This window comes from Sceloporus occidentalis, unplaced genomic scaffold, assembly GCF_023333645.1.
Source record: "Sceloporus occidentalis isolate IW3139 unplaced genomic scaffold, rSceOcc1.0.p SCAF_10, whole genome shotgun sequence".
In the NCBI taxonomy this organism is placed as follows: domain Eukaryota; kingdom Metazoa; phylum Chordata; class Lepidosauria; order Squamata; family Phrynosomatidae; genus Sceloporus; species Sceloporus occidentalis.
In genome coordinates this window covers 20,091,323-20,108,298 of record NW_028316990.1, presented here as the reverse complement: position 1 = coordinate 20,108,298, position 16,976 = coordinate 20,091,323, and the positions used below count along the sequence as shown (strand labels likewise).

The window sequence follows — 16,976 nt, the reverse complement described above, 5'->3', positions numbered from 1 at the left end:
TCAAGCAGTTTAATTTTTAATTAATTTTAATTATTTTATATTGTAAAATATATTTTTAAATACTATTAATAAATGAATTAAAAAATAAAGATGCACACGCTGAGGTTTGCATACCTTACCAGAGGTCTGTCGCCATCGCAAAGAGAAAACCCACCAGAACGGAAGAGACTTCCCCCAACTTTGCCAGAGACTGCAGCCTCTAATACCCCAAAGCCCTATTTGCCTGCCTTTGCCAACCAAGGACTTAAGGATAACATCCTTAAAAATGAAAGTAGAAACAACATCTCTGGAATTCCCCAATCTCAACAATGAAAAACATTTCACACCCGTTACTGATACCATATATGCCAATGCCAGTTAAACTAAAACTTTATGTAAGCCTGGCACTGCTTTCTGTTGTGTAAAGTTGGAAAGCGGTGTCCGGTTGGGAGCGTAGTGTGAGACCATCCATTATCATTAGTTTTTTGTGGGTTTTTTGGACCATGTGGCCATGTTCTAGAAGAGTTTATTCCCGAACATGGCCACGTGGCCCGAAAAACCCACAAAAAACGATGGATGCCATCCGTGAAGTTTTAACTTAACTATATTTTATGTGATTTTATATTCATATTTTATTGTACAGCGGGCCCTTGGTATCTGCTGGGGTTTGGTTCCAGGATCCCCCATTGATACCAAAATCCATGGATGCTCAAGTCCTATTAAATACAGTGGGATAGCAAAATGGCTCCCCTTATATAAAATGGAAAATCAAGGTTTGCTATGAAATGGAAATCCATGGATAAGGAGAGCCGACTGTATATACTTTGTGTGATTTTATATATAGATGTTTTGATTGTTTGAATTTTATAATAATTTTATAGGTTTTATCTGTTTTATCTTTCTCCCTTTGACTTCACAACCATAATTGTTGTTGTTGTGTGCCTTCGAGTCGTTTCCAACTCATGGCGACCATAACACGAACCTATCATGGAATTTCAAAGGAATTTCACTCCAACAACATGTAAAAAAGTATCAAGATCTCCGAAACTGGATCAGGTCAAAGGCCTAGGTTCCGAGGTTCTCCAGCTTTGTTCCTCCAGATGTTTTGGACTTCAGCTCCCAGGATTCCTGACTGTTGGTCAATCTGGCTGGGGCTTCTGGGAGTTGAAGTCCAAAACACCTGGAGGGCAAAAGTTTGGGAATCACTGGCCTAGGTAGTCCAACACCTATTTTAGACAATAGTCAATCAATAGTGAATCAATATAGCAGAAGAACCATGTTCAAGTTCCTCAGCAGTCTATCAACAGAAATACTACCTCTAATAATTGAAGTATTTTTTATTTACGGTATTTATACCCCACTCTTCAGCCCTAAAAGCTCTCAATATATTATATTATATCAATATATTGTGGCTGCATTTAGCCTTGTCACAAGGGTGCATCTACACTACTACTCCTTTTACTACTACTAAGGGTGCATCTACACTGCAGAAATAATGCAGATCAACACCACTTCAACTGCCATGGCTCCATCCTACAGAATCCTAGGATTTGTAACTTTGTGAGGCTACAACACTCTTTGACGCAGATGGCTAAAGAGCATAGAGTCGCAACTCGGTGGTCAATTTTCCAGCAGAGTTGCGCCGGGGGACCCTGAGGTTCTTAGAGAAAACATATTAACCAACTGTGCCAATAATCAAATCTGCAAAAATCAAAGCCACAAATCATCTTTAAAAAGAAGAGAAGATTAAGAGGTGATATGATAGCCCTGTTCAAATATTTGAAGGGATGTCATATTGAGGAGGGAGCAAGCTTGTTTTCTGCTGCTCCAGAGACTAGGACCCGGAGCAATGGATGCAAACTGCAGGAAAAGAGATTCCACCTCAACATTAGGAGGAACTTCCTGACAGTAAGGGCAGTTCGACAGTGGAACAAACTCCCTCGGAGTGTAGTGGAGTCTCCTTCCTTGGAAGTCTTCAAGCAGAGGCTGGATGGCCATCTGTCAGAGATGATTTGATTTGGATTCCTGCATGGCAGGGGGCTGGACTGGATGGCCCTTGCGGTCTCTTCCAATTCTATGATTCTATGATTCTATGAGACTGTCAGAAATCCAAACAGACAAGGCTGTCCTCTAGTGGCCTGTCACACCAATGCAAATGGATGAGACCAGTAGTTGCTTCCCTAGTACTTTCTTTCAGCCGACAGCCCTGCACCTGTCTTTGGAAGAACCCCTCTCTTACCTATTCCTGCTTTGACATGACAGCTGTCAATAACCCCCTTCCCACCTTCAGGCTCCTCTCACCTGCATGCCATCTTCTTCACCAGCTGCACCCAAGGAGAAGATCTGGATGGAGGGCTATGAAAATGAAACTCAACTCGAGTGACAGTTGGAGAGGCTTTGCAAGAAAGAGGCAAAGCATTGCCGGGAAACCATGTGCTCAGAGATATAGGACAGGCAAAGCCCCCTGGCTTGCCTAAATCAGACTCTGGGTGTAGCAATATTACACAGTTGTAAAAGGTTTGTAGTACTTGGATTGGCATGGCTGGGATTTACAGTCTGATGAGAGTCTCCACATTCCCAGCCGGACAGCTTTTACTCCATTCTTCTGAATTGTGGCACAGCAGAAAATTCTAAGTGTTGTTGTTGTGTTGTGTTTTTCTGCCCACCCCCCTGGGAGAAACTGAGTGAAAACGTTCCCTCTACTTTATTATTATTATTATTATTATTATTATTATTATTATTGTCAGCCCTCCATATCCAAGGATTTTTTAATGCACGGATTCAAGCATCAACAGCTTAAAAAAATATTCCAACAAAGTATAAATTCCAAATATCAAACCTTGATTTTCCATATTATATAAGAGGACACCATTTTGTTCTGCCGTTATATTTCATGGGACTTGAGCATCCGTGAATTTTGTTATCCATGGGTGATCCTGGAACCAAACCCTGGCAGATAACAAGGTCCCACTGTATTATTATTATTATTATTATTATTATTATTAATGCCCTTTCCACCAAATGCTTTTTATGCTTGCAATGACCAGCATAGAGTAGTGTTTCAAACATTGGACTATGACATTGCAGACCAGGATTCAAATTCTCATCCATTGAAACCCATTAGGTGATGTTGAGCAAGCCACACTCTCTCAGCCTCAGAGGAAGGGAATGGCAAACCTACTCTGAACAAACCTTGCCAATAAAACCCCAGGATAGGTCACCATAAATCAGAAACGACTTGAAGGCACACAACAACAAACAACAATTTTTTGCTCCTATCGTTTTGGCCTTCAGCCCTGTCCATTGCAAGAGCGCAGTGCTGAGAAATAATTAAAATGGAAACCCTTGTTCTTAGTTTATAAATTCCCTATTCCTAAACTGGATTTGTGATCCCTAAACTCTCCATCATTTGGAAGCAGGAGAGTCATGTAGGAAATTGATGATCTTTTGGACCCTCACATCCCTGTCTTTGTCTTGTATTTAATGTATAGCTAAGAAAGGGATCTTATTGCTTGATTTACAAGTGTTCATTAAGAAATTGCTTGTTTAAGTGATAGACTCCTTGTAAAAGTCCAAAGTTCCTGTTGTCTGGATTTCACATACTCTTTGTTTCGATAAACAGATTAGGGCAAACATAGCTATCTCTAGGGCAGCCCAAAGGTGCTGATGCATGGTAGACAGAGAGGATGCGATCTGGTCTATGATGTTAATGTGTCCATTTTGTAAAAGGGTATAAAAGCTGGACTCAGAGCTATTCAGGGACCTATTTCTGCAGAAATAATCATTTTTTCCAACATCTTGTTCACATCGCTTCTGCAAATTTGGACCTTCTCTGCTGGGCAACGAATCTCACTCTTATGACAATGCAGCACATGGGAATCTATCTGAAATGGAAGGTGGTCCTCACCAGGGATGCAGACTTGAGTCGATTGACTCGGATTCGACTCGGACTGCAGTCACTTCAATGACCCGACTTGGCCTCGACTTGGCAATAAATGATGCATTGGCTCAGCTTGACTCAATGCACTACTCGACTTGACTTGAGACTTGTATATATTTAGCAACCAAAGTGCTGTCCTAACTTCATCCAGAAGCAGCAAACAAGGTAATTGGCTTGAGGCAAGGGTTGAGGTCTACTCAGCATCCTCTCCCTGCTGCACACCGGAGGAGCCTTCAAAGCCTGTTGTCGAACACATTTGCCATTCCCCTCTGAGAATCCCCCTTAACTCTGTGAATGTCTTCTTGGTCTTATAGTTATTGAAATCCTCCTCCCAACTTATACTACCACCACCTCCTTTTTTTCTGCTAAAGTTGGCTCTCTGATTTGAGACTCGACTTGAAAGTATCTTGCACAGACTTGAGACTTGACTTGAGACTTGAAGGTACAGACTTGAGACTTGGAGTAAAAGACTTGAATACATCAGTGGCCCTCACACCTAAAATATGTGCCAGGATTATCTCAGGCCCTGTTGTTCTGGGAAACAGGGTTTGATTCCCCACTCGACCGTGAAACCCATTGGGTGACCTTAGGCAAGTCACACTCTCTCAGCCTCAGAGGAAGGCAATGGCCAACCTCCTCTAAAGGAATATGGCCAAGATAACCTTGTGATAGGGTTTCACTTTAAGGTGGCCATAAGTTGGAATGGATATTGAAAGCACACAACATCAAAATGAGGTCCCATTGCACAACTGTTGTGTAACTCTGCGAGCATGAAGTTGTGCTGCGCATCCTCAATGTAGAATTTCAGCCACAATCTGAGTTTCTGGGGGGAAATTTTTTATGGATTTTTTACAAGGAAAGGAAAACAACCTAATGGGACCGTCTTCCTTAGTCATGGGTCACAGTTGGGTTGATTCTTCTTATGGGGTTCCCTCTATAAAGTCCTCTTCAGAAAATCTATGAGCAAATGGTGTGGGAACGCAAAGTCCAGCTGGATGATGAAGTAGCCCTGTGAGTAAGAAAAAGAGACAGGATAAGAGAATGCAATGGGTCTGAATGCAATAGTATTGCTGTGTAAGTAGTAGGTAAGCAAATTTGTTCCCATGGTTAGCACAGATAAGTGAAATTACGGTTAATGGTGAACAATACATTACCAAAGAGTCACACTGTAGGGTTTCCATGTGCCTAGACAGGTGGACTCCGGCACAACTCTATGGGCAATGTCCACCAGATGTTGACCATAGAATCACACACGAGGACCTCCTGATGCCTAGAGAGATGGTCATCTGGAGGCCCTCCAGCAATGGTCAATGTCCACCAGATGTCCATCACACTGCAGGACCTCCAGATGCCTAGAGAGACCTTTCTTCCTGACTGCCAAGTGAAACTGTGGTTATCAATCCCATGTATTTATGGGTCCTACTGTACTACAAAGCTTGAAGCAATACTGTTACCAAGGCCCAAGCCACTCTCATATGGCAGCTTATTAGACCAGACAAATAAAGTTGTACTTGCCTTTTGGGTTATTATCTCAGGGTCTTTGATTTCAAACAGGTAGAGTCCTTTGCTGTCCATCAGGGAGGTGAGAGTCGGCTCGATTCCTGCCAAGCCCAAAGAAACACTAATAATAACCACACTTTAGCACTTAATAACCACACTTTGGCACTTGTTTAGTCCCTATAATTCCTCATTCCCACCCCAGAGCTGCTTCCTGGCTGAAAACACAATCAATGAACTTACTTGAAATCACTTCTGGGATCCCAGCAACGGAAATGATTTTCTCCAAAATGCGCCGGAGTGTCTCGTCATTCTGAAATTCAACGTCGCAAGTGAAGTTATTACTGTAATATAGTCATGTGTAAGTCTAGAAATTTAGATCCAAAAACTGATCCAAATAACACGAGTCAATGTATCCATGGGTCAATGTAAGTACTAGACTGCATTGTTTCTGTAGTGCAAATTCAGCCTTAGTTAAACTTCTCAGGCTCAAGACCATGAGGACTAGAAACTTACCACAGTTATCTCTGGAGAGCTTTTAAATATTCTGGGTTCTATCCTGTAGGAGAAATATGAAAATACGTATGAGGATAAGTGCAAAACCATTTCCCCCAGCCTGATGTTGGGCTACGTCAAGTTGCACTGCAATGCCCACCATCCACAGCCAGCATGGGGAGTGATGGGGCTTGTAGTCCACCATAGGGAAGGCAGCAAAGAGGTTGGTGCACCAGTTCCTTGGTCACCATCCTTTGCATTCAAATTGAAGGGAACAGCCTCACTTGCGTGAGCAAGGAACCACTTACATGGCATGAGAGAGGTGCAAGACTAGCTTCTTTTGCACATACGACGCTTGGATTGTGACGGTGATGTCCTGCGAAGAGAGAGAGAATAACGTGTGAATATATGGAAATTGGGGGTTATGTGTGGGTTTTTAAGGAAGAACTTGAAAAATCTGTAGGTCTTTCATGACCTAATAGAAGCACTAAAGCAAAGGTGGCCAATGCATGATGCCCAGGGTTACTTCTCTGGAGCATCCCATTGCCCTTCAGGATTTAGGAAAATGCTCCAAAATGTCCTCTAGGGATGCGGAGGACATTCCCATCATATCTGGAGTCCCCCAAGGGTCAAAACAATTTTGCAATTCTTTTTCCAACACTTTTTCTTTTGCTCCCAAATGTAAACCTATTGGAGACATAACAAGCATTTCTATCACATTTTGGAGGAAGGGTGTCAAACCAAAAGCAGGGGAGAGGCCTTTTTTGAAACAGGAGATGCACAGAAGGCGACCTGCACCTGATGTTAAAAAAAGACCTCTTCTGGGCTTAAAATAACCCAAGAATGCATGTCAAAGGACATGCAACAGTCTTTGCTTCCCATAAAATCGATGTTATCAATTCAAACGCTTCACCTTTGGACTAACAGTCTGTAAGAGATACCTTGGACTATTTCCATGTCTACTTTAAAGTTAATGCAAATCATCTGTAGTTTACTGTATCAGGCAAACCTCACTACCTTGGGCTGACTCTCTGTCAGGGTTTATAGCCTGTTTATAACCTCCAAGCTGTATTCCTAGTGTATTTGTATTGTACTGTTTGCATTGTTTTTTCTATTGGGTATTGTATAATATTGTACTGTTTTATATTGTTTTAGGCTGGTCGTCGACCGTAATAATATCTTTTCAATCTCCACAGTTCTTATTTTACTTTTAGTTTTCAATGGTGAACCTGCCTTGGCACTTTTTTCCTTGGCTTTCTCCAGTCGTCGCAAGGGTCCAGGATTCCCTTGCATTGAGCCGGGGAAGCTTAAAGCAGTCTCAAAGTGGATTATTTCTGCAGTGTGACCAAGGATGACATTACCAGTCAACTCACCTTTTCGAAGTAGAGGACCGTCGAAGGCTCTCTGTCCTTTGGAGAAATGCCGAGCTCCACCGCCACAGAGGACTCTACCACGGTCCCTTCCGGTTGGAGGGAAATCTGCGGAGGACCAAGGCTCCACACTTTTGCAACGGAGTCATTGTAGGAAGCACCCTGAAAAATCTAGATCAGAGCAAGAAGTAGATAAGAGGAGAGCTGTAGCTATTGACCTGCACTGGGTTCATCATGGAGTAATTGCAGAGGTGCAATTACTTTTAGTCTGTCATCCTTGTAGAAAGTGCAATGAAGGAGCGCATGGGACAACGTTTCGGGGCTGAACCTAGTTTAGGAAAGATGTCAGCACTTAAGATGACTCTTTTAAAGTCTGGATTAAAACCCCAAACGGAGCAGCTGATAGTCCTTATGAGTCAGAGAATCAGTTATGGTATTGGAGCCTACCTGTGTTGCATTTTATGTTGCATTTTGGTTTTATTTATTTGAACCTGCCGTCTACTCTTCCTAGTAATTGCTCACAATCTTCTGCAAAAGCATAGTGAAAATAGTAGGGAGTCGTGACTCAAAGTTACCTCTCGCACAATCCCTTGGTGAGGTTTCAACTCTTCACTTTCAAACATTTCCTGGAAAGAAAGAAAGAAAGAAAGAAAGAAAGAAAGAAAGAAAGAAAGAAAGAGAAAATATCATTTTACTGAAGATAGTAGATAGAAATAGCCATACTATTTCAAGACAGAGAGAAAATGGCCACGGCAAACCACCTCCGAACAAATCTTGCCAAGAAAACCCCATGATAGGGTTGCCATACGGTTGCCATGAGTCAGAAATGACTTGAAGGGACACAACCACAAAATTGTAGTTGAGATGAATGGTAGAATACAAGCTGAGGATATTCAGAGATCCTAATACAGAAGCAGAAGGATATGGGACTTACCTTTAACTCTTCTCCTCCGATAGTCAATTCCAGACGTTCGTCCAGAAAGGCCGCCAAGGCCAAGGAGTTGAGGACGTGGTCCGAAAACCAGAAGTAGAGCATTCGGGATTCGGAAAGCAGAGATGGCGCGAACACCGTCTCTTGGAAAATGCCGGAGTGATTCTTGTATAGGAGAAGGCCCTTTTTAGAGGAAAGAAAGAAGTCATCGCACTTTGAAATGAAGACACAACTGCAGAAAATTGCTAGAAGTGTTCTTTGAATAGCAAGTTGCTTCAACCAATATATTTATTTTTCCAATCCAGAAATAATCTCTGTGGAGAAAAATAAGTCCATGGCTTCGTCATTGTAACTGTGATGATGGAGCACTGTCTATAGCTGCATCTGCATTGCAGCAATAACACAGTTTGGCACCACTTTAATTGCCATGGCTCAGTGCTATGGGATCCTGGGAATTGTAGTTTGTTGTGGCACCAGAGCTCTCTGACAGAAAAGGCTAAATATCTCACTAAACTATACATCCCAGAATTCCATAGTATTGAGCCAAAGCAGTTAAAGCAGTCTTGAACTGCATTATTTCTGCAGTGCAGATGCAGCCTATGTTGATTTTGCAGGATCTCGGCTGTTGTTGTTGTTGTTATTATTATTATTGTCAGTATTATTATTATTATTATTATTATTATTATTATTATTATCCCCCCTTTTCTCCAATACTAGGACTCAAGGGACCTTACGAAACATTAAAGCAAGCACAGATCGCAATACATACAAAGACATCGGTATAAAGACCTTTTGAAAAGGTTTTAAAATGCCATTAAGAATCTATACAAATTAAACTGTTCTAAAATCCCATTTGATGGTGCAACATTGCCGTTCAGTACAATTCTGCAATACAGATGCAGCCGATGCTGATGATATAGGATCTTAGTTATTAGTATTAATACTATTATTATTATTATTAGTATTATTATTATTCCCCCTTTTTTCCAATACTGGGACTCAAGGGGGCTTACAAAATGCACAAAATGTTAAAGCAAGTGCAGATTAAAATGCATACAAAGACATACAGATTAAAATACATACATACCAATATCTCAAAAACTGTTTTAAAATGCAATTAAAAATCTTTACCTTCAAAACTGTTCTAAAATCCCGTTTGGTGGTGCAACGTTGCACCTGCGCCATTCAGCACAAGGGCTGTGCCGCACAATCGGTGTGCAAAGCGATACGTGGTGGTTTACTCTACACAACAGGATCGTAGCTGCTAAAACCAACCTTTTCTTCTTTGGGAAGGGTTACTTTCTGGATTCCTCCTTACCTTATGGTGCGACTCCAAGTAGTTTGATTTTATCACCGGGTGCGTCGTCAGAGAAATATCCACTCCTATGTCTCCGTCTTGGAGAAAATTTGCTGCCGGAAAAGTAAAAGAGAAGGGAAGAGTATGCTTTCAGCTCAGTCATGTTTCCAAAATAAGGATTAAATGCCTCTTTTCAAAGGATATCTGGGATGCCTGTTAACATTTTCGTATGACATGATTAAAAATGCATTGAACAAATTACTCCAAACGAAGGCTGCATCTGCACTGCAATGCTGTCAAAGTGCATTACTTCTGCATTATTATATTATTGCCTGCATGGCAAAAGGTTGCATTGGATGGCCCTTGTGGTCTCTTCCATCTCTTCTATGATCCTACAGTGCAGATTCACCCTTCTTGATGGAGACGTTTGTATTAAATCTTTGTAACCAAAGAGAATTTAAAGGTCAGGTTGAGGAATTTACTTGCTGTATCCAGGACGAATTCGGCCAACAGCTGAGCCAGGAAATTGATTTCTTTGCACACCTATAAAAGAAGAAGGGAAATGTTCAAGTCTATGTATATACATATGTCTGGGTTCTTCCTCCATTTGGGGCACCATAATTCAGAAACAGCAACAAATCTATCTATTGATCAATCAATCGAGAGATATAGATGATATATAGATATAGATACACATATTTTTAATGAATTTACCATGCGTCGTTCTTACCTGGTTTTTAAGAACCAGCTTCAAGGTAAAAGAGATGAAATTTGTAAAAAGCTGCTTTAGCCATCCTGGGCTGATGGAGAAAAAGGAATGTAAAGTCAACATTTAAACAGAAAACAGTCTATATGGGTTTTTTTGGTTCGGTCCTGTGTTAAGGTTATGAAAACAGAGGACTCTAAATGTATAAAATTAAAAAACTAAACTAAATCCAAATGCCAGCAATGAAAGCAGACTCTAATTTAAAAAGCTGAAACCTGGGAGCTGCATTAGAACATAGCACACTGTGCATCATGTGTCCACATAACACTGGCTAATGCAGATCAGCATCAGAACAGCATTGGTTCTGGCTTCTAATTTATTTACTTATTCATTTATTTACAGTCAGCAAGCCTTCCATATCCATGGGTTACTTATCCACGACTTGAAAATATTGTTAAAAATGTATAAATCCCCAAAATGCGACCCCTGATTTTGTCATTTTATAGAAGGGATGCCATTTTACTCCCCACTGTATATAATGGGAGTTGAGCTTACACAGATTTTGGTGTCCGTGGAGGGTCCTGGAACCAAACTCCAGCGGATACCAAGGGCACAGTGTAATAATAATGTTATAATTAATAATAATAATAATAATACCCCATTGTATTTAATGGGACTTGAGCATCCATGGATTTTGGTATCCACAGGGGGTCCTGGAACAAAACCCCAACAAGGCCCAATGTATTTATTTGTGACACCTCTACACCAGACTGAAACCAGATGGATGCTGGAAACGTTCCCATTGAGACTAACTATAGCAAACCTGGGCATGCATTGCATAAGGAGGCACATACTCTTTGTCTCCTTGGAGATGCAGGGTCAGTTCGTGGAAGGTGAGATAACAGTCGGAAGTGTCCACCATCACGCGCCCATTTTCACAAGCTGTGCAAGAGAGGTAGCAAGAAAGAAGCACTCCTTGAGCCCTGTCTTTGCCAGAGAGTCAGGGGAGAAACCTTACACATTCCCCCCATTGGCAAATTTACTACATGGATGCTATGCAAAGGGATCTTGTAGCACCTTTGAGACTAATTGTGCAAAACAGGTTGTAGCATAAGCTTTTGTAGACTGGGTCTACTCCCTCAGATGCATGGAGTGAACTGGTGCCCGGGATGGACCAAAGCTTTCGTTGACTTCTACTTCCTCAGATGCATGGAGTGAAGTAGTACCCAGAAAAGACCAAAGCTTTTGTAGACTTGGTCTACTTCTTCAGATTCATAGAGTAGCAGGGAGAGGAGCATTTGTGGGCTTGGCAATGATACCAAGATTATAAATATGAATAGGATGCAGTTATGAAGTCTAACATGTGGCCATAATTGACTAACATCCTGACCAACAGGATCCAGCAGCCATTGTACAGTGGAAGCCAGCACATGTCGTTGTACATGAGAATAAGCAACACTTTAGATGTCTATAAATTAATGCACACAATTTGGGGAGTGAACAAGATGAGCTTGAAGTCCTAGCACAGAAAGTTAAATATGACTTTCAAGGTAGGGCAGCGACTTTGGTGGGATGACCCCCCCCCCCATGGTTTTCAAAGAACTGCACCCCTGTCCCACAGTTACTTACCCAACTTAGTGTTGATCTGGAGATCAATGGAGGAAGAAATTTCAAAGTCAATATTATGGATGAGCTTCAACCTGTGGCAACATTTAAAAACACACACCACAAACATTATGGCATGGATGCTCTCTGCTGAGACTCCTGTGTGAAGGGCTGGAGATATAGGATTGCTAGCATTAACAAACAAGGCCAGTAGTTCAGTGCTAGAGCTGCACATCTGCCACCTGTAATCAGTTGCCTTCCAGACATGAATTACAAGACCCACCATCCCTAGCTTGGGCATACTTGGATGGATATCTTTCAGGGATGCTTCAGTTGTGGATTCCTGCATGGCAGGGAGTTGGGGCAGATGGCCTTTGTGGTCCCTTCTGGCTCTAAGAGTCTATGGCTATGACCCTGTCTGGGGCTCAAATGCACACATTTGAGAATACTCACAGCCAGGCACCCAGGTAGCCATAGCTCAGGGTTCCTTGGAAGGAGGCAGAGACATTGTAGATTTCAATATCAATGGCGTCACCTTCCTTGAAGTCAACCTCCGTGTTTTCTATGGTCAGGTCATTGATGTGGATGCTGTCAAAGGAGAACGGCTGGTTCAACATAGCTCAAGCAATGTGGATTCTTCATATACCATTGGTGTGCTACCAAAGGTGGCTGGTGGCTTCCATGGCTGCATCCGCACTTCAGAAATAATCCAGTTTGACACCACTTTAACTGCCACGGCCCAGTGCTATGGAATTCTTTATTTGGGCTGCTGCCACACTGCAGAATTAATGCAGTTTGACACTGGTTTAACTGTCAAGGTGCCATCCTATGGGATCCTGGGATCTGTAGTTCGCATAATACACTTACCTATAGACTTGTCCCTAGAGTGGATTCTCTATTCTACTGACCACGGGAGACACTTAGCAGCTAATAAATAGAAGGATGCATCCCCAAAGTGGTCAAGTCTATTGCAAGAAGAAGAAAGGAGACCAATGTGAAGTTTAGCACCCGCACTTACTTTGTTAATCCATAAGCAATTTTGCCCAGAAAGTTCATAGACTTCTCCCCTTTGATATCTGGGTAGTCTGCGTGTCGGAACGCCGTTTGAATGACCTGCGCCGTTTGCTCATTCACTGTTGCAAGAGAAGAAAGACAAAGCATTCAAGTCAATGAAGGGGAGAAATGGGGAATAATAATAATAATAAAGGGGGGAGGTCAGAAAGCGATCATAAGGCCTGAATGAGGTAGAGCCATACTGAAAAACAAAACAAATTGTATAACTTATATAAGTCATGTAAATAATATATATGTCATGCAAATTATTGCAACAGGGTCATAGCAGCTTATCATGCCATTAAAAGTAGTACAACGGTTTGTGCACAATGAAGCAGTTTCTTTGCATAAAAAGGGGACAGTATGATGTGACTATTGCTTGCATTTTGTATTTTTTATTCCATGATGTAATCCCACCTTGATCTGCAAGGAGATGTGGGAAACATAAATAAATTGTATTATTATCGCATTATTATGATTATGCACAAACTATTTTACCATTTTTAGCTGCATGATAAATTGTAGTATTAATAGGAGAGGAAGCAAGCTGCCATGAACCAATTCCCAACCCCTGGAAATAACATCTAGGAGCAACGTAATATTAAGAATAATAAGAATAGTGACCACTTGTTCCTGGTATGTCTTCCCAGCCATAAGGAAACTTGAGAGCCTTAAGAGGACAAATACTGCAACCAGCGTTGTTCTTTTCATCTTTTTGCAGGTGATTTGTGGCTAGCCCTGGATGCAGTGCGCAAACCTCAAAACACAGCAAAATGAAGGGAAGGCAGGAGAGAAGAAAGGAAGGGAAGACAAGGAATGGACAGCATTTTCCAAGTTCATCCCAAAGAGAAATGATAGAGAGCTGCAAAGACTTACGCACGAGCGCGGCTGGCTTGGTGAGCCGGCAGACGACCCCCGTGTCGTTGAAAGAGGATGGCTCTGCTGTGCAAGCCAAAGAAATGCCGAAAAGGGCTGCTAAGACCAACAGGAGCCTCGGTTTCATCTTCAAAGGGGTCCCCAAATCCAAAACCTACCGTACGGATGGAAAAACAAAGCGGAGCCGGTCACTCACCACCTCCCTCCAGTCCTTACTGCAAAGCGCACTGTCCATTTGTACACTCCTGGACTCCGCAGGACATGACCAGCTTCCTTGCTCTGGACCAGCCTCTGCTGTTTCCTTGCAGGCTGCTTAACCCCTTCAGAGTGTCTATCAATACCATCATCCAATCTGTGGCCAAACAGATTCACCAGAGCCTTCTAGGGTTATATAGGGCGGGTAGCTTTGGCTGGTCCAAGGGTCCACTTTTGACCCAAGGCCTCTGCTGCAAAAGCAAAAAAAGCAAAACAGAGCAGCAAGTGACCAGAAGTCCACCTTTGGTTTTGGAAAACTGACATTTTCTTTAAGTCAAACAGTGCAGACGTGTCTTGTAAAACAGGTGAATTGTTGCTTCAGGAAGACTTCCCAGAGAAGCAATTCAGAAAAGAAAGGTGGCCCAGGGCCAAACCCATCATCAAGGGAAGCCCCACGTAGACCATATTGCGGTAGTCCAACCAAGGAGTTATTTCAGCATGAACACCTGTGGCCAAATCATCCCAGTCCTGAAATGGCTGGCGGTGTCATTAAGACTTATGGATTATGTACCAGTCAAAGAGTTCCCATATGTTGGATCAAACATGGATAAGAATGGAGACTGCAGCCAAGAAATCAGAAGAAGACTAGGATTGGGAAAGGCAGCTATGAAGGAACTAGAGAAGATCCTAAAGTGTACAGATAATTAACTGATCAATAAATTTAGACTCATGCAAGGTAAATTTTCCCCATCATTGTGTATGGATGGGAGAGCTGGACAGTGAAGATAGCAAATATGAAGAAAATCAACCCATTTGAGAAGCGATGCTGGAGAAGAGGGCTGAGGATACCATGGGTGGCCAAAAGGACAAACAAAGAGGTTCTGGAACAGATCAAGCCTGAAATCAAGCCAAGACGATAAAGTTGAGGCTGTCGTACTTTTGCCACATCATGAGAAGGCGCAACTCACTGGAAAAAACAATAATGCTAGGAAAGGTAGAAGTAGGGAGGAAGACCAAAGGCCAAATGGATAGACTCCACCAGAGAGATCATGGGCATGGATTTGGAGGACCTGAGCAGAGCAGCTGAGGATAGAAGATCTTGGAGATGTCTCATCCGTAGGGTCACCATGAGTCAATGCCGACTCGAGAGCAGCTAACAACAAACCAGCCACAGTTACTCACATCTTGTCATTCAAATACACACACGAGAGATGGGGAAGAACATGTTCTCCTGTCCATTCCTGCCATTACACACAGTAAGGTGGTGGCCTCAGGCAGCAGAAACTGGAGGGTGGCAGCAAGATTTCAGAGGAGAAAGTCCTAAGCCCCCTAAAATAACTGACTGCCTTCAAGCACAACTGAGGACACAGTCCTATATTGTCAGCGTTGGAGAAAAATTCAACTTCCAGTCGACTTTTGAAGATGGAGCAGGAGGTGCCATCATCTAGTTCTTTGTGCAAAATGTTTGGAGGGGTCCCAGCCACCTTCAGGACAGGGACTCCTAGAGAGGCACATGGCAAAGGCTCCATTCAAATGATTTTTATGCTTGAAGGCAATAAAACCAACACTTCGGTGGTTGCAACGCTGAAACACAGCTCAGTCATGCAATCGACAAACCCTTGCTTCAGCTCTTGGACCTTTGCAAAACTGCAGACTTTGGCCAAGTAGAGCATCCAGCAATCAATAGATCATCATTATCATCATCCAGTTTGATACTTCCAGGAATGTTAAGCGTGCCATTTAAAAGGGTACTTCCAGTGCTCTTCCAAAAGGGAAAATATTGCCAGGACCAGAATAGCTATAATCTCTTCCTGCCATCCTTGGTTAACCTGACCCAAGCTTTAGAAATATGTCAGCTCTTCCATTGTCTGTCTCTGGAGCCAAGGGTGAGCGTGCCCCAAAGCGATCCAAGCCAAATGTTGTTGTGTTCCACGAAGATAGCATCGTGACCCAAAGAGGTGAACAACCGCCAGTAACCTCCATTCACCTAATATATAAACTATATATAAACTATGTGACTTTTTTTTAAAAAAGTCTCTCCTGCAACAGGATCCTTTTGTTTTGCTTTGTGAAAACAGACATCCTGAGTTGAGCGAGTGAATGGCCTCATATAACCCCGTTTTAAGCTGGTAGGTTACTGCTGGTCATTCAGCCTTCCAAGGAATTCGAAGGCTGGAGCACAATGTGCGGAGTGCTATGGTAGCATGCCTGTCGCCCTCATCTATTTCCTTCGAGGCCAGATTTCCTCCCAGTGCAGTCAATGCTATTTTGGTGCACCTTTGGTTTTACAGTTGAATGATGCTGAAATTCGCCCCAGTGTGATAGACTCCATAGAAGCCATCAGTCACCTCTGGTGAGATGGATTCATGAACCTAATCGCCAGTGTTTGGATAGATCATGATGTCCATATTCGGGAACAGAGACAGGAGGGTTTAGGGCAGGCAGGATCTCCTTGGGGACATGGAACTGGAACTCCATGTTATCCAACACTGGATTTGTTATTTTGCTCCAATTCCAGGCGCATGTTTCCCTCAATGTACACAAGTGGCAATAAAAGGTAATGTCTATGGGACCCATTAATCACAAATGACTGTCACTTGGGGCCAACGTTGCATTGTTACCCTGCAATCTGTTTCCTGAGATAGTTCTTTCAGGTACTAAAAAAAACCACAACCCCAAACTTTCTCTGGCCCTATTGTATCTTGTACAACTTGGAATGCACAAATCAGAGCCATGCCCTCCAAGAAGCATTGCCAGCCTGAACGGCTGCATAGCAGCCCCTTCCAGATACATTGGAAGACCATTCCCCAAATCCCCAGCCAGCAATACAATTTGGCTCCATACATTTTGTTCCAATAACCGCACCCCAGGGCTCAGAAATTTCTCTTTTTGAGACATCCCAAGATAGGTTAAAACAAGATTGAACAAACTGCACAAATGACATATATTTCAGCTGTTCCAATTTTGCAAGGTCAGTTTCTATTTTTCAAGTTTTTAGGGGTTTTTTGTGGTCCATTGTGACCTTAATAATA

General features: G+C 42.5%; 2 protein-coding genes across 10 annotated transcripts in view; both read right to left on the bottom strand.

Moving 5' to 3' along the window:
- The window catches only part of LOC149306059 (protein NLRC5-like), a 35,645-nt gene extending 33,319 nt beyond the window's left edge, over window positions 1-2,326 (bottom strand). For 5 of the 9 annotated variants that reach the window (XM_089476939.1, XM_089476930.1, XM_089476938.1 and 2 more), the window contains exon 1: window positions 120-270. Coding sequence is in view for 1 of the 9 variants with exons in the window: in XM_089476933.1 (XP_089333059.1) it covers window positions 2,281-2,286 (6 nt within the window). In the remaining 8 variants the exon portion in view is untranslated. Of the gene's footprint in view, window positions 1-114; window positions 271-2,280 lie in introns of those variants that run through there. The other 4 variants (XM_089476935.1, XM_089476934.1, XM_089476933.1 and 1 more) reach the window with 3 other exon arrangements.
- Window positions 2,327-4,750: 2,424 nt separating this feature from the next.
- On the bottom strand, window positions 4,751-13,959 carry LOC149306058 (cholesteryl ester transfer protein-like). Its single transcript, XM_089540526.1, has 16 exons — window positions 13,750-13,959; window positions 12,839-12,953; window positions 12,274-12,408; window positions 11,845-11,915; window positions 11,070-11,157; window positions 10,240-10,309; window positions 9,992-10,052; window positions 9,531-9,622; window positions 8,216-8,395; window positions 7,857-7,907; window positions 7,285-7,452; window positions 6,220-6,287; window positions 5,933-5,975; window positions 5,660-5,729; window positions 5,435-5,520; window positions 4,751-4,928 (listed from the first exon to the last, which is right to left on the bottom strand). The coding sequence occupies exons 1-16, from the start codon at window positions 13,874-13,876 to the stop codon at window positions 4,854-4,856; spliced, it is 1,500 nt and encodes a 499-aa protein (XP_089396652.1). The 5' UTR covers window positions 13,877-13,959; the 3' UTR covers window positions 4,751-4,853.
- Between the last annotated feature and the right edge of the window lie 3,017 nt (window positions 13,960-16,976).